The 18,699-nt window shown below is 40.6% G+C and overlaps 1 protein-coding gene across 10 annotated transcripts in view; it reads right to left on the bottom strand.

Moving 5' to 3' along the window:
* DDHD2 (DDHD domain containing 2) overlaps nt 1-18,699 on the bottom strand; it is a 79,153-nt gene that overhangs the window by 23,360 nt on the left and 37,094 nt on the right. For all 10 annotated transcript variants that reach the window (XM_075601233.1, XM_075601225.1, XM_075601229.1 and 7 more), the window contains 3 exons: nt 6,264-6,353; nt 4,923-5,043; nt 387-476 (listed from right to left, as the gene is read on the bottom strand). In XM_075601233.1, coding sequence (XP_075457348.1) covers nt 387-476; nt 4,923-5,043; nt 6,264-6,353 — 301 coding nt within the window. The remainder of the gene's footprint in view (nt 1-386; nt 477-4,922; nt 5,044-6,263; nt 6,354-18,699) is intronic.

Raw genomic sequence — 18,699 nt, 5'->3', positions numbered from 1 at the left:
TATATATATATCTTTTTTAATAAGGCATAATACATGAAAAACGTTACATAGTGTTGGGCTTGAATTCTGATTTCACAGCAAGTGAAGGAGACTGGAAAATACTTGCTATTTAAAAGGCAAAGTTCAGATTTGATTAATTAAACATTCTGGCGCAGCGAGGCACGCTCAAAGCCTGGGTTGTAATTGCTACTCCCTTCACACACTATACATACAGTGTGTTTATTTATAAAATGTTTTACCAGGAATTAATACATTGAGAGTTCCGTCTTGTTTTCAAGTATGTCCTGGGCACAGAGTTATGGTGACAACGAACAGAGGTTCTGGCAACTTTGGAATTACAGAGGTTTAGATTCCTAGCGCAAACAATATGCATGTACTGCACTCACCGCACTCTACGATGCTTCGGAACTGGAGGTCGCAGACTGGACCGATGCCATGGACCATAAATACCAAGTGATCAACATGAGACGGCTCACCTGATAATACAAAGTAAAATCAAGTATGCAACCAGGTGAAGAAAGTATGATGGTTAGAGATACTGTACACACACACAAACACACACACACACACACACACACTATATTCATGACATTTAGTGAGCATATCAAAACACTCAGATTCATAGATATATGTATATTTATAAACACACACGCACACATTCAAGATATGTATATTTATAAGCACACATCAAAAAGAAAAACCAATCAGCGAGAAAGATAAAATAAGTAGTGTAAAACCGCAATAAAAAGACGGGTCCCTATGTAAAAATAATGATGCTAGCATATACTAAACAATCAAATATAAAAAGTTCACATTGATTATATGAGACATTGATGTCTTTCTATATTCTGTGTCCCATGCATATAGAGAGCTGTTAAACAAATATCACTGCGATTAAAGTTTATCCTCTATTTACCGATACTAACGGACATTTAAAGATAAGAGGAAGAGTTTATTCCCCACAGTTCTCCGCTCATCAGTTCCAGAGTGGTAATATTGTATATCTAAATGCTTTAAAGATTTTACACATTGTACGTGTTTTTAATCTTGACCTTAATACTTCAACTTAATTTTAAAAAAAAGTGATCTGTGCAATGGAGCATGCGCTTCTTTTCTTCTCATTCTGAAGCTGCTATGTCTCCATTGCTTTATATTCCTTACAAGTTGGTAACAAATACACCTTTGGACTATATTGGACTAGTTAATGTTTTTTAATAATGTTTAATTATATTGATTTCTAACACATTTTGCACAATATGTATAGTATTTAAACACCTTTATATAGTACACCTGCACAGGTTATCACACATCACTTTTGTGTGAATGAAATAATTTACATATGTATCACATTAACACAGGTACTTAGGAGTTATAGTACCTTTTGACACACTTTATTAAAATATTTAAGTGAGCCTATAGGGCCGATTTTCTTTTCGTATGTATGTATATGTATATATATATATATATATATATATATATATATATATATATATATATATATATATATATATATATATATATATATATATATATATTCACACACACCATATACATACTATATTTATGACATTAAGTGAGCACATCAAGTGAGCACATCAGAGCACATCAGATATAGATATGTATGTTTAGAGATATATATATATATATATATATACATATATATATATATTTATATACATATGAACAAAAATTGTAGCGCCAGAGTAGGACTGCAAGTGTAGTACCTATTGGTAGACTATAGTGAATAATTAAATTTGATTTTGTGTATATAGTGCAAAAATATATATTACAAAATGTGATAATATTAAAATAGAAAATGCAATGAAAAATACATAATAATCAATAAACTGTATAGTGAAACACAAACACCTTAAGTGAAAAAAGGGGTGCAAAAGTGCAAAAAAGAGAAAATAAATAAAGTCCAACCAGTCCTTTAAATGTTAGTCCATGAATGGAGGTAAATGATGCTAACAAGGGGGTCTCCGGCTGCTCTCACATGGGATAAACCACATCCAGGAATATCTACAAACAGAAAAAGAGAGAGAGCGCACGCCCCATAGCATAACACTGTGTATTTATTATGAAAATAAGGAAAGGGAAGGGGGGGGGGGGGGGAAGAATCACACTCACAAGATAAAAATGGTTAAAAGGCAATTTGTGATTATATCACCACCATCCGGTTCTGTGCTGCGGAATTGCGTCTCTGTGGGCTCCTTCAGGACTGCCAGTAGAAGATCCGGTGAGCGGTTACTTCTACTGGCAGTCCTGAAGGAGCCCACAGAGACGCAATTCCGCAGCACAGAGCCGGATGGTGGTGCTATAATCACAAAATGCCTTTTAACCATTTTATTCCTGTGAGTGTGATTCCTCCCCCCCCACCCTTCCCCTTCCTTTTTTCATAATAAATACACAGTGTTATGCTATGGGGCGTGCGCTCTCTCTCTTTTTTTGTTTATATATACATATATATACACATATATACACACACACTACATTTATATGATAGTTCGTGGGCATATCAAACATACATATATAGGTTTATAGATTTAGATATACAGTATGTATATGAATTCCTCCCCTGATAAAGCACGTTTAGCATGCAAAATGCGTCGAGGTCATTACACAAACACGTGGAGACATCATCAGTGTTTAGAGTTCTGGGAGATTATCCGGTGACGTAGCACGCTTGGTCCTTGCAGGATTCCAACTACGAACACTGGGACGCCTTTCATTTACCACCAATGGATGTTTTCTACTACTTAGGAAAAGGTTATCTATAATTTACATTTTAGTATGTGAATATACCACTTTTAAACTTACCCTTGGTATGCATTGTCTCGTTTGTTCTTTTCTACTTATAGATATATGTATGTTTATATATTCACCCCACACACAAGGTTAGGAAGAAGCAAATCATTACACTCAAAACAGGACGACGGATCAACAATAAAAGACTGCATTTATGATAAAGGTAGTTGAGGATTTCTACATAAATTGTATGTGAACACAGATTACACAGGGCATAATCCAGCAGAGGACAAGCGAGAAGAAACCAACAATGATGTACCATGCCTCCTTCCAGAAGAAGAGGCAAAAACAATCAAATCCATGAAGAATCGAAAAGGCTCCAAGGGAAGATGGAATTACAACTGGAATCTTGAAAGAAACTTTGGAAGAAAAAAAAAATACATGCAAAACTCTTTACATGCTGCTTGAAGAACAGGAAAATTCCAGAACAATGGAGTCATGCCATAGTTATGCTCATCCACAAGAAAGGCGACAGAGACCTGAAGAACTACAGACTAATTCGTTTACTTCCAATCACTTAAAGGATTTGTACAAAAATACTCACTAATCGGCTGCAACCGACCCTGGCCTTTGCCAGCCTAGAGAACAAGCGGGATTTCCCAGTGGAAACAACACAATGGACCAAGTAGCACAAGAAGTGATTTCACCAAGTCATGAATAAGACCTACCACTCTGTTTAGGATTCGTAGATAATGAAAAAACATTTCATTCTGTCTACACCTTAGCGGTCTTCGATGCATCAAGAAGACAAAGTGTTGAAGAAGTGTACATTGATATTGTAAAGAACATTTACTAGAATGCCACATTAACATATTAGGCTGCGCTTATAGTGCCGGCAACGTCGTGTCAAAACGAATGTATTGCTGCCGTTGCGTGCGCTTTTAGAAGTGACGCGACGGCTTGAAAGAAAAAGAAATACAAAAATCAGTGAATATTTGAGGCGCCTACTATTTTCAGATGACAATGTTATTTTTGCCATAAATTCAGAAGACTTACAGTAACAAATTGGAGAGCTCGCCAAAGCAAATAAGAAAGTGGGCTTCCATATGAATCTTAGCAAGACCAAAAGGGTGTCAACTCTGCAAATATCTAAATAAATGGAATAGAACTGAAAGTCAAAGATTGTCTACATTGGCCGGCAAATAACAAAGGGTGGAAACCTTTTTAATAAATGAATAGGAGAATGAAGAGAAGAGAGGCTTGCAACCACAGTACCTGCAAGATTCTTGGGAGATCTTTATCCAACAGTGGATCGAGAAGGTGGGATAATAGGGATAGGAAAATTAATAGAAAAACAAAGAAACATAACCCAGCACCATATATCATATCTTCATAACAGCATATTAAGATGAAGGATGTGTGGGAAGATGGTGCATACATATATATATATATATATATATATATATATATATATATATATATATATATATATATATATATATATATATATATATATATATATATATATATATATATATATATACACAGTGGTTGACAAATCACAAAAAAAAATCTACTCGCCACCTAGTACCAAACGTGTGCTGCTTGGGCCAATATTTACTCGCCCGGGGGTTAAATCCACTCGCCCGGGGCGAGCAAATGTATAGGTTTGTCGAACACTATATATATATTATATTATATATATATATATATATATATATATATATATAAAACACACTTAGATTTAAGATCACTGGTATATGTATGTTTATATATTTATACACACATAATGTATGTAGATTTAAGATCACTGGTATATGTATGTTTATATATTTATACACACATAATGCATATATACATACACACACACAACCACACGTTAAAAGATAGATACAGAGATACGCACATACATTAAATAACACCTGTGTCTATATTTATATAAAGATACACAAACACACTGTAGAGATATTTACATACACACCGACGTATGCATACAGTCAGTACATGTACATTTTTATATGCATGTGCACATATTTTAGATCTACACACACACACACAAACACACTATAGATGGATATTTATATACATATATTAAAGAACATGTGCGTGTACATCGTATATACATATTTATAACACACACACAGACACACACGCGCTCCTGGTAGTTCCTTTACCAGTAGGTATATCCATAGATATATTCTCCACCCCTCTCTTCACAGTGCGGGGTCGGCCCTGCTCGGTGGGCGTGGCCCCCCACTCATCAGGGTTTCCCATTGGCTGGTAGTGCACCATGAGCTGCGGAACCAAGCAAGAGAGGGATGTGAGATGTACAAAGCACAGACTCCTATAATGTCACAAGGCATTTACATTTTTGTTTTTTTAAATGGAGCGCTCGTTTTGGCCCCCGGAGACAGATGCACTGTCCCCGCACCCTCAGCTCTTGGAATGTTCCATGCAAGCACAATACACAGGAGAGTTCAGCTCACAATTTAAATGTCAAAAAAAATACACATTGCTGGATGTCATCAAAGCGCAAGGCCGGGTGATCGGGCGGTAACTGCCATTGGGTTGAATGGCAGTTACCGCCAGATCAGGCGCAATACCCTGCATTGCACTTTGAGGACTCCCGGACCCTGGGTCTGACATCCCAATTCATGGGAATGCAGCAGGATCAGTGGCACTTATATGATAAAAGGGCGCTGTGTCTGGAAGACACAATATCTCAACTCTGCCCACCTCACCTTCAACAATCCCTTACATTACATGCCTTCTTATACAGGAAGAGAAAGGTGCTGCTGACCCTGCTAACGCCCTACAAACTCAAGTCTCAATTTCACCACGTGTTTGACATTGCGTGAGCTGAGCGCCACCCGTGAATTGTATCTGAATGGGATATTCCAAGAGCTAAGGGGATAATTGCATGTAACCATGACAACAATCTGAACCAATCAATCAAAGCGCTCGCTTTCTTAAAGTCATATGAACGGGGAACATATGGTGATAATGTCCTTATTTCTTTGCAAGATAAATGATAAATCCTTCTATCCACAAATTTATCATTTCGGCAAAGTTTTATACAGTATTCATTTTTTTATATTTTAAAGCAAAAATCTCTGCTACTTAAGTTACTGGAACCCTCCTCTGTTACTGAGATATTTCATTTTGAAATTCCCTTACAACAATTCTCGTCCAGAACAATAACGTCACAAGACACAACCAATATGGTCACTATCGTCAGCCTCATTCTGCCGGCCAATAGAACGCTGTGACATCACCATGAGATGGCATTGCAGCTTCCGATTGGCTGACCCTGCAGCATCATTGTTTTTAGCTTACAATTTAAAAAAAATAAATGTAATTTTTGGTATTAAAGACAGATATCGGCAATCGGTCGGTCCCCGGAGCTGAGAGTGCTGCCGTTCAGCCCAGAGGGACCCTTGGTTCGTATAGAAACTAAAAACAAATACTTGATTTTGGGGCAATTGCTGCTTTAACTCCGTCTCCCTATTAATTACTTTGGGGTTGTGCAGTATAATGATGTCTCTGAAGGGAGATTCCAGTCTCTTTTTCCACTCGTTCTGGGTCATCGCCAGCATATACGCATCCTGCAGGGAAACACAAGAACATTCAGGTCAATAACATCTGAAATCCCAGTTATTTGCTAGTTTCTTTCTAGTGACTTCTTTGTTTGGATATATGCCACTTTGTTTTTTGCTATCCTAAAACCCCAGACCACCTTGTCCACCCCCTTCCCAGCTTTAATGAAGCCGAAAGTGGTTTAGGCAGAGCCTAGGAGCAAATAATCCCACGGGTCAATAAATGCCTCCCGCGGATGATGCCGAAGACCTCTTAAAAGGGAGCCAGGCAGACAACAACCTTTTGTAAATGAATTTAGCAGTAGAATTGGCTTCCCTAAACAAATCGAACTGTGATAATAGTAAAGATATGTCACCTTTCATTTTTTTGGGGGAAAATTAATGACACATTAAATTTCATTGGGACCTCAAGTGTTTTCTTTACCCTTATCCCACTCTGTACTTATCAGAAGAGAGAAGTGGAGCGGGAAGTAGGGAGCTTTGCGTGTGCAAAGTCGTTGAACACGCAGTGATATCCGACAAAAGGGAGCAGCCAGAGGAAATCAAACAAAAAGGGAGAAGAGGCAGCGCACTGCCAAAAAGCAGGAGGAGGCTCACACGTAAAATAAAAATGATTTTTTCAATAAATGGATCATGACTGACCCCTAGGAAAGCAGCCGTACAACGCACCTACGCGTTTCGGGCAGTGTGCCCTTTATCAAAGGCACCTTGATAAAGGGCACACTGCCCGAAACGCGTAGGTGCGTTGTACGGCTGCTTTCCTAGGGGTCAGTCATGATCCATTTATTAAAAAAATCATTTTTATTTTACTTGTGAGCCTCCTCCTGCTTTTTGGCAGTGCGCTGCCTCTTCTCCATTTTTGTTTGTTCACCCTGCTGGGCGGATCCGCACGCCGTTTGGAACCCGCGTACAGGATCAGCACGCCGCTTGGAACCCGCGCACAGGATCTGCACGCCGTTTGGAACCCGCGTACAGGATCAGCACGCCATTTGGAACCCGCGTACAGGATCAGCACGCCGTTTATTTATTTATAAAATATTTTACCAGGAAGTAATACATTGAGAGTTACCTCTCGTTTTCAAGTATGTCCTGGGCACAGAGTAAGACAAATAATACATGGTTACAAATACAGTTACATAAATGAACAGGGTATACATTATATACAAGACATTGCATGCACAGTTAAAGAAAATATATATTATGAGCGTATGAAACAGTTACAGACCAGATTAAAATGTGAGAGCCTTAGATTTGAAAGAACTTAGACTGGTGGTGGATGTGAGAGTCTCTGGTAGGTTGTTCCAGTTTTGGGGTGCACGGTAGGAGAAGGAGGAACGGCCGGATACTTTGTTGAGCCTTGGGACCATGAACAGTCTTTTGGAGTCTGATCTCAGGTGATAGGTACTGCATGTGGTAGGGGCGAGGAGCTTGTTCAGGTAGCTGGGTAGCTTGCCCATAAAGAATTTGAAGGCAAGACAGGAAAGATGAACTTTGCGCCTAGACTCTAGTGATGACCAATCTAGTTCTTTGAGCATTTCGCAGTGATGTGTGTTGTAGTTTTATTGGAGAACAAAACGACAAATTGAATTGTAGAGGGTGTCAAGTTTGCTAAGGTGGGTTTGAGGTGCCGAGCCATATACAATGTCTCCATAGTCAATAATTGGCATTAGCATCTGCTGTGCGATACGCTTTCTGACCAGGAGACTTAGGGAGGATTTGTTCCTGTAAAGTACCCCTGGTTTGGCATAGGTCTTGGTTGTCAGGGTATCAATGTGCATCCCGAATGTTAAGTGGGAGTCAAACCATAAGCCCAGGTATTTAAAACTAGTGACAGGGGTTAGGGTGGTGTTAGCGTTGGTTCTAATCAGGAGCTCAGTCACTGGAAGCTTTACAAATTTAGTCTTGGTCCCAAATACCATTGTTACAGTCTTGTCAGTGTTTAAAAACAGTTTTGGGAAATCCAGTTTTCGAGTCTCAAAAAGTCAGACTGAAGTATGTGTTGAAGGTCAGAGAGGCTATGGCTGTGTGCATATAGGATTGTATCGTCTGGAACCCGCGTACAGGACCACACTGAAGGACCTTGGAACTATACAGCGAGTTATTCCTGTTTTCTTACGTTTGATGTGGCTTTATATGGGACAATCTCTGTACTTATGTGTGCCAGTGAGCACTAGGTACAAGTCCCGTTTCCCTGGCAAGGGATTCTGTACAATCAGTATATTTATTACACATTGGAGTGGTCCTAGCGGAGAATCATATATTATAGGGATACAATTAACCCACGAAGCACCGGCTACCTGTATCTCTGTACCAGAGGAAATCAAACGCTAATGTGTGTGTGCACACGCACGTACGTATACACACACACACACACACACACACACCTATATATACACACACACACACACACGTTATAGTTTGCTCAAGAACTGACACTTACAAGAGTAATATGAAACAATAGTTGCTAATAGATTCTCACTTCAGTCTCCAATAACGGGAAGGTGCAACTCAATAGGTGAAAATGTATGAGGATGCAGATACAGGTTACAGGTATGGAGAAGCTCCTGTGTGTGGGCTGGGTATAATGTAGTAAAGTAAATAATTGCCTGATTGAATGTGAAGGATTAATGAAGAGTGTCCTAAAACTTGACTTTTAATACACCAATTAAAATATTGTACAAATTGAGCAACAATAATAAATTAATATTTAAAAATAAAGTTGCCCAACAGCGATCCTGGGAAGAGGGTGATAGATAGATATAGATAGAGTTAAGATCCCAATTATAGGCACTGACTGAGATTGTCATAAAAGGATCCACCTGAAAATGGCAGGTAGATCATATAGTTACAGGTATACTATGCAGAATCAAGCTCAAGCTACAGTATGGGACCAATTAAGGAAAGAATACAAGTCCCTTAATGGTAAGCAATGTTGAGCTGATCAGTGACTGTCCCCAAATATATACAGGGGAAATCAAAGCTGCAGAGATACCAACTAACACCTAATACTGGCAATACACCCCAGACAAATGGCGGGTGCTACAGTATGTGGTGTGCAGAGCATGAAGTGTGGAGGTGCGCACTGTTAAGAGATCAGAATTCTCTGCATCAGTGCCTGCTCCGTGCTCATCAGACATACTTGCTGATAGCTGGCGCTCTGAATGTCTCGGACGTGAGCTAACTCTGACCTATGTGTCTCTGTACGTCACTAGTGCCTCCCCCCGAAGCCAACTAATACATGCAGCCGCTTCGCTCAGTACTCTGAGCTTTGGCAAGGGGTCACTGCCTCATCACTTTTAATAATAATAATAATAATAATAATAATAATAATAATAATATATATATACATATATACACACACACACAATTAGACATTTTTTTCCTTTTGGGAACAGGCCTGAAGAAGGCGTTCATACCCCAAAACGTTGCCCCCCTTCCCGTTATTTTACCTTGTTTCCGTTTCCACCCCCCTTCTCCCTCCCACGCTTCCCTTTCCATGCTCCCCTTACTTTGTTGTTCGGGCATTGTGATTCACTTATACCCTTGATGGGTTTGTGCTTTTTTTCAATCTTATTACATTTGGCTTATTCCATTTCCATTTCATCAGAACACCCTTTCTGTAAGCATTTAAAATACGTGATGTTTATCACATAGTGATGTAGATAGGGATACCCATACATGAATCTATGAAAGGCATAAAAATGGAGCTGGATATATGAATAGTAGTTAAAAGTGAAAACACAAAAATACATATTTAAACAACAAAATAAATGGTAAGTGGCTTAAAAATAAAATAAAAAAAAGGACTTAAAGTGAGAGATAATGTGCAATGTATGATACAATAGTTCTATGTATTATGTTCACATTGCTATAACTGTGTTTATTTATTTAGTTACAATGTTTGCACATAACTTGATGGATACAATGTTTAGTACTTTAAAGCAGCAATACTACACACCCCATTTTTTCTTATTTTAATATGTAAAGCGTGTGACAATGTGTAATTCTACATTCTTACTTAAACTGGCAATCGTTTGGTGCTCCTGTTATAAATCTGTAACAGTCTTGATTGTGTGACTAACATAATGGCCGCTTTTCAGTTTCAATCAATCCTTCAGTCAGTGTAACTCAGCAGCTACAATGTATTCTTATATTACTACGGCAACATTATTTATTGTTACAGTTTGCAGCTCAAACTGCTGGGAACATTGGCAACAAATTATCACAAACAGGAAACTGTTACAAAGATTTTGCACTGCTTGGGAGGTGGGATAAACCCTGCTATAGAAATCAAAAGGATGCTCAGTATATTACAGCTCATGAAAAATGACATTAAGCGTTGAATAGTAAAAATAAAAACCAGTCACTATCTAATACTGTAGAACTGATTTCATTAAAAAAAAACATAAGACTACACGTTTTGCCGCTTTTAAGTGAGGTTTAGATAAATACGCTAGAAGTAAAGCCTTCATCTACTCCTAGTGATTCTGTGTTTTCATTTCATTTCAAACAGTTGCTGTCCCCATGGTGAAATTGGTTTATGTGCCTGGCTATTGGTGCGTCTTGTTCATTTCTGACTGAGTTCAGGTGTTCTCTTCCGAGTTGTCTGGAAGTTTTACCTCTGCATCTCATGCCATGAGATAAACCACACATGCAGTTGATGACATCTTTCATTTGATATTCCTGTGTGTGATTGAATCACAGAATGATCTGCAAGAGTACATGCAAAGACATGCTTTGCAGGAGTTATAGTAATATGGGCCTAGAATTCTGCTCTGTTTGCTTTCCTGGTAGTGGCTGTGAAGCAGTGTCTCTTATATTCCTAGACCTTCTATCTGTGATCATTATCACATGGGGTGACACAGAATGAGACACACAGAGAGTAATCAACGGTCAGTCTTAGGCTAAGGCCCCGCTCCCTCCATCAGCTCTCCCGCACTGCAGACAGGCGGTACACTGACATACACAGACCGCGATATGCGGTCTGTAGGGAGCGGGAGGTGGGCCTGAGTGGGAGGCTTGAGCGGGAGGGGGGGCGTGGCTTGAGCGGAGGGACCCACTACTCTAACCCCCCCCTCCCTCCCTCCCTCCCTCCACGGGCTCGGGCTGGAGCTGCTGATTGAAGTAATCACAAGCAACACACACACACTCATACACACACGCAGGCACTCTCTCTCACACACACACACACACACACACACACACACACACACACACACACAAACACACACACACACACAGAGACAGAGACAGAGGCAGGCACTCCACACTCCTCCCCGCTCCCCGAAGCCTCTCCTCCTCCCGAAGCCTCCCCTCTTCATTGGCTCACAGCCACACCACGTGACGCGTCGGAGCTTGGGATTACAATTCTCTTGAATCCCCTGCCGGCTGACGCGTCACAGCGTGTAGTGAGCTGTGCAGCGAGGGGGGACTGGGACCGGCTCGGGAGGATTCCCCTGCTGGTGAGGAACTCGCGTGTGGCCGCCCGCGCCGCGGGTCCCAGCCCTTAGGCCTGGGACATAGTAAATACTTTTGTGCTGCTGCTTGCTGCCGATCGCTCTACCAGGAGCTTTTTGCTGTCCTGACAGAGGAGACAGCAAGCGCGCTTGGGAGGCAGGTATCACTGTGTGTGTGTGTGTGTGTGTGTGTCACTTTGAAGTGGTCTGTGTGTTTGTGTGTCACTGGGGAACCTATGTGTGTATTATATAATATTTAAAAAAAATTTAAAAAAAAAAGACATGTGAGACAGAGGAGATACAGCACGCATGGTAACTACAGGTAAATTATTTTAGGTCAAACTTTTGATGTGTGATTAAAAATAATTATATTATTCTTAACCCCATATTGCAGTGGAGGGCGTACCGATACATTACGTCATCCGCCACCTGCTGCATGAACGCAAAGCGCTGCGCCGTGTTCGCGCAACATGTGGAACTCACCAATTTACTCACAATCGCCATTTACAGCATTTAGCGGCAAATACCCGGCAAAAAAAAGGAGATCTAATTGCGCTGGCGACAGACACATCTCGCAACTTACTGCATAGGCCCCATAATCTCACTAGACCCAAACTAAGCAGACATATATTCAAACATTTATTCTTCCTTATCTAAAAAAGATAATGACATTTCTAATTCTAAATATAATACTACACTGAAATAAACCTCTATAGTAAGAAAAACGAATTCAATTTTATTATAAGAAAATACACTAATAATAAAAACTCAGGTTATAATTATGATCCTTAACACCATGACTATTAAGTTCATATTCTGGATATTTATGATAAAAAAAAGTTAATTTTATTTTCTATTCAAAAATTAAATATCCAATAATTCCAAATAATGTGCTACACTATTGGATACACTATCACTATCACTTTTAGCACCCTCTCTATCCACCTTAAGACACATTTGCTTAAAGAAGCATATGAATAGCACTGTGGATATTCTGAACACATGATACATAAAGCTTGGCCCCCTGCAGACGCACTTACCAGAACTCCCTCCTACTGTCTCTGTACGTTCTCCCTACCTACCAATTAGACTGTAAGCTCCTCGGGGCAGGGACTCCTCTTCCTTAATGTTACTTTTATGTCTAAAGCACTTATTCCCATGACCTGTTATTTATATTATCTGTTATTTATTTGATTACCACATGTATTACTACTGTGAAGCGCTATGTACATTAATGGCGCTATATAATTAAAGACATACAATACTATTGAAACTTCTGGTCATGGTAGTTAATATTACAGTCAGCCTGATTAGTATTGTTATCCACAGCTCTGAATCTATAAGGCACCTTACAGACGTGATTATTGGATAAGAGAAAGCCTTATATTATCAAGATTAAAAGACTATTACACATATCTCCCGATATTGTTAACCTAAGATATAAGACATGGTTAGGGGTCTGCAAAACCTTGATCTTGTGTATTTACCATCGATACAAAAAATGTAAACATAAACATCCACATTTTTATATATATATGCGAGATGACACGAATGTGACCTAAGTCAGAACAATATAGTAATTACAGTGGGGCAGTGGGAGGGCCACTGGATTAAAGGAAATGTCCCAGATCCCAATCAGTGTTACGGCCTAGGGAGGACCAAGGTTCTCAACATAAAGATCCAGAAGGCCACCCTCTGATCCAATCTCCTGATGCGATTCCCTCCCCTAACATAGATAGGGATATACTCAATTCCGCAAACTTTTAGATATCTACTATCCCCCCTGGGGCAGTGGGTACAGTGTAGTGGGACCGGGTGAACGATATCCTTATTCTTGATAAGTCTAACGTGTTCCATTACACGTATTTTAAGGAATCTCGTAGTCCTTCCCACGTACTGTTTCCCACAGCCACAGGTTAGGAGGTAGACAACATATGTAGATTTGCAGCTGATAAAACTCTGTATATGAAATCTCTCTTTCGTAACTGTACTTGCAAAAGTTTGACGGTACAATCAAATTACATATTCTGCATGAGCCACATCTATATGACCCTTTAGTCAATTGTTTAAATTTACTTGTGTCAGATACAAATAAACTGGGTGATAGGGAATTTGAGATGGTTTTAGCCTTTCTATATACGATTTTGGGGTTTGGTGGCAAGTCTTGCCCCAAAACAGGGTCCAAGCATAGGATGTCCCAATGTTTTTCTAGGATCAAATCTAATATATTGTGCACTAAAGGTTGTAATAAAAAGTGGACTCTCAAAGTTGGAGACCTTCTTAGATGGTCTACAGAGTAATTGACTTCTGTCCATTGCTTCCACCTCCCCATGTGCTTGAATTAAATCCAGAGACCTATAACCCCTTGCAATAAACCTCCAGTGCAGATCGTCTGATTGTCTATGGACACCTCATCCTGGGAGCAGTTTTGTTTGACTCTCAAACTGCCCCTTTGGTATTCCCTTTATGAGGGTCCTGGGGTGGCAGCTATCCGTTCTAAGATAAGTGTTACGTGAGTTCTCTTCACAGAAAATGTCCGTATGTATATTCAAAGAGAGATCCACGTAAAGTAATAAGTCCAAATAATGTAAGTGTTGATAATCATAAGTGAAAGTGAATTTAAGACCATAATCATTGGTATTCCGTGATTCTGTAAATAATAAAAGTGCTGTGATATCACCCTCCCAAATAGAAATGAGATCATCAATGAAACGCAGATAAAAAAAAATAATATGATCCCTGAAGGTGTTTCTATCGCCAAACACGTGGAACGACTCCCACCATCCCATGAATAAATTAGCATAGGATGGGGCAAAGCTGGTACCCATAGAAATACAAAGTAACAATAAATCACTAACACACATAAAGCACCATGGAGCAATGAGTGAATAGGGTACATATCACCTAATGCCTTATATCATGCAAAAAAGGTGTACAAAAGTGCAAAAAGGAGCAACGACAGGTCCAGAGAGACTGCGTGTGGCTGTTTTTCTGAACTTGGAGATTACTGGAGGAGGGACACACAAGGGAAGTACTGCATGTATATGCATGGGAATGGGCCAGAAGAAAGGACAGTAGGTCCTGTAACGTTGCCCCCCTTCTTATAATCTTCTGATCAATATTATTGCTCCTTATTGCAATTAGAAAAATGGAGAATTGCAGCGCACTGCCAGAAAACAGGAGGCTCACAGTAAAATAAATCCTTTATTCTTGAAATGGATCCAACATGACCCCTAGAGAGCTCAAAAAATCACCACACCTATGCGTTTCGGGCCATGTGCCCTTTATCCTTGGGCACAGGGCCCGAAACGCGTAGGTGTGGTGATTTTTTTAGCCCTTTTTTTTTTTTAGCTCTCTAGGGATCATGTTGGATCCATTTCAAGAATAAAGGATTTATTTTACTGTGAGCCTCCGCCTGTTTTTCTGGAAGTGCGCTGCCCTTTTTACTGTGAGCCTCCTGTTCATCCTCCTGGTGGATATGTACGCCGTCTGGAGCCGCATTTCGACCGCACGAGGACCTGGGAACCCCAATAGTGAGTTACCCCTGTGGGTCTACATACTTAGCTTTATTTGTACTACACTTGTGTGCTAGTGAGGACTAGGTATTAGTCCCCAATCCCCTGCCAGGGATGCTATTATACCCTATATCAGCATTTCCCAAATGGGGTTCCGCGGAGCAGTCCCAGGGTTCCGCCGACAGACGGGCCGCCCACACTCACTGTGCCGGATTTCCCCGTCAAAAAAGCAGTCTGTCTGTAGCTGCAATTTCCAAGTCAGGGATTAGGTGGCGCTGTGCTACACAGCTAATGCAGCAAGCACCTCGTCTGCCTTTGATACGGTGAGTGTGAGTGTGTGAGTGTGAGTGTGTGTGAGTGTGTAAGAGAGACATGGGCAGAGGGGGGCTGAAAGAGAAACATGAACAGAGGGGGTGTGAAAATGAGACAAGGGCAGAGGGGGGGTGAAAGAGGCATGGGCAGAGGGGGGTGAAAGAGAGGCATGGGCAGAGGGGGGTGAAAGAGAGACATGGGCAGAGGGGGGGGTGAAAGAGAAACATGGGCAGAGGGGGGGTGAAAGAGAAACATGAACAGAGGGGGTGTGAAAATGAGACAAGGGCAGAGGGGGTGTGAAAGAGGCCATGGGCAGAGGGGGGTGAAAGAGACATGGGCAGAGGGGGGGGTGAAAGAGAAACATGGGCAGAGGGGGGGTGAAAGAGAAACATGGGCAGAGGGGGGTGGGTGAAAGAGAAACATGGGCAGAGGGGGGGTGAAAGAGAAACATGGGCAGAGGGGGCGGTGAAAGAGAAACATGGGGGCGTGAGACATATTGGGGGCAGGGGGAGACACACTGGGGGAAGGTCAGAGAGACACTGGAGGGAAGGGAGAGTGAGAGAGACACTGGGGAGGGAGAGAGACACTGGGGGGAGGTAGTGATACTGGCTGGAGGGAGTGAGAGACACACTGGGGGAAAATGTATTGGGGCGGTGGGGGTCTTTTAAAAATGTATTGGGGCGATGGGGATCTATTAAAAATGTATTGGCGTGGTGGGGGTCTATTAAAAATGTATTGAGGCGGGGGGGTCTTTTAAAAACCAAGAAAATATTTAAGGGGTTCCATTCTGTTTTACAAAATATAAAAGGGTTCCACGACTAAATTTAATTGGGAAACACTGCCCTATATAGTGGATTGGTCAAACCGGAGACTTATACTCTATGAATAGGATTCAGTCTGTTTTTGATGCGCTGGTCACCTATATCCTTATTGCAATGACCCTCTTTTTCAAATCAGCCTTTTTTTGGCACCTTTATACACGATAAGGTATTGGGTGACGTGTATCCTGTTCCCTCATTAATCCATGGTGCTTAGACAGACAGACAGACAGAAGAGTGAGAGATCTCTTATGTGCGTTAGTGATTGTCACTTTGTATTTCCGTGTTATTGTTTGTTACCTTTCATAACTGTGACAGTAGTTTTTACCTTATATGCGGTTTTCTACTGATTTATAAAAATTGAATTATAAGCATCGCTTTGTCAATAGTTTCCTTGTTTGTCTGCGGGTCACATTTATTTAATACTGTGACTATATTGAGGGTGTACAGGGACCCTTGGTGTTACCCGCACCTAATTCGTTGTTTGATAGACTTTTTTGCATAGGTGGTGCTGGCTGTTGTCTGCTTGTACACATAGGTGACAGTATCCCGACTGGCCCAGAGTGTCCCAAATCAGACAGGCAGTCATTCGTCGAGTAAAATACAAACTTAAATGTTAGATTTGAATACTTGGTGTACTCTAATAAAATTATTGAACCGCTTACTAACGTAACGCTGATATTCAGACCCAAATGGTCAAAGTTAGTCAGTGAGGAAACAGTTTAAAGATAAGTACTCATTCAAACCCCTGTGAGGAAATGGTGTCTAGAGAAAAGATCCAACTAACTTATTTCCCAAGCAGCAGATTAGCCCGATTACTTCCTCGATGTGCGGGAACAGGATCGTTACTCACGTTGTCTTAATGTTAGTAATTGATGACCATGAGTCAAGAAGGGTAGGGCAACCCGCTGATCTGCTCTCTTATCTTTGCCACATGTATGGCAGAGCGATGTAATGCCATCCATTCCCCCAATGATCTGTCTTGCCCACATACAGTGGCGAGAAAAAGTTTGTGAAACCCAATGATAATTACGGAAATTCCATCGTTTTTCGATGATAACCTTCTTGAATCAAAACCAGTCGTCTTTTCTTAAATATCCAATAGGGTGTATATTAACCAATTCCATGTCTTTTGAAACAAAATAATCAATGAATTAGACAAACCATAAAGTAATTAAAGAGTTAGGGTATGTGCAAAAGTAAGTGAAACTCTGCTTTTATCAGCTAAATTAAAAGGGGATAATTAGAATCAGGCATTTAAATAATTAGGTAGATCTTCCAGGTGGAGTTTAGGAGGCCCCACCCTATATATAGATCAGAAACTTTGTGAGTTTGGTCTTCACAAGACAGTTGTGTGGAAACACGTCATGCCATGATCAAAAGAAATCTCTGAGGACCTCAGAAAAGCCGTTATTGATGCTCATCAGTCTAGAAGTCTTACAAAACAATTAGTGTATTGGTGGAGCCCCAATTCTTACAGTCAGACAGGCGGTCGTCCAACCAAAATGCCTCCAAAAACAAACCGGCAAATAATCCAGGAAGTCACAAAGGACCCCAGAGTAACATCCAACGATCTGCAGGCCAATCTCACCTTGGCTAATGTGAGTGTTCCTGACTACACTATCAGAAAAAGACTGAACAATCATGGAAGGATAGCCAGGAGGAAGCCAATGCTCTCTAAAAAAAAAAAAAAAACACACACACACACACACACACACACACACACACACACACACACACACACACACACACACACACACACACACACACACACACACACACACACACACACTGCTACCCTTCTGAAGTTTGCCAAAGAGCACATAGATCTATAAAACACTTCTTGAACAATGTTCTCTGGACAGACGAGTCATAGGTAGACCTTTTTAGCCTCAATTAAAAACGTTATGTTTGGCAAAAACCAAACACTGTGTTCGAATAGAAGAACCTCATACCAACCATCAAGCATGGTGGAGTGTGATGGTTTGGAGCTGCTTTGTTACCTCAGGACCTCAATAGCTTGCCTTCATTGACACAACCATGAATTCTGCATTGTATCAGAAGATTCTAGAAGAGAATGTCAGGCCAACCGTCCATGAGCTGAAGCAAAAGTGGGTCATGCAGCAAGATAATGATCCTAAACATACAAGGAGATCTTCAAAAGATTGGCTGCAGAAGAAATTCTGCGTTTTAGAATGGCCTAATAAAAGTCCAGACCTAAACCCCATCAAAATGTTGGACATGACCTCAAGCG

This window comes from Ascaphus truei, chromosome 5 (assembly GCF_040206685.1).
Source record: "Ascaphus truei isolate aAscTru1 chromosome 5, aAscTru1.hap1, whole genome shotgun sequence".
Classification (NCBI taxonomy): domain Eukaryota; kingdom Metazoa; phylum Chordata; class Amphibia; order Anura; family Ascaphidae; genus Ascaphus; species Ascaphus truei.
Note: the sequence above shows the minus strand (reverse complement) of the source record. Positions and strands in the feature narration are given on the sequence as shown.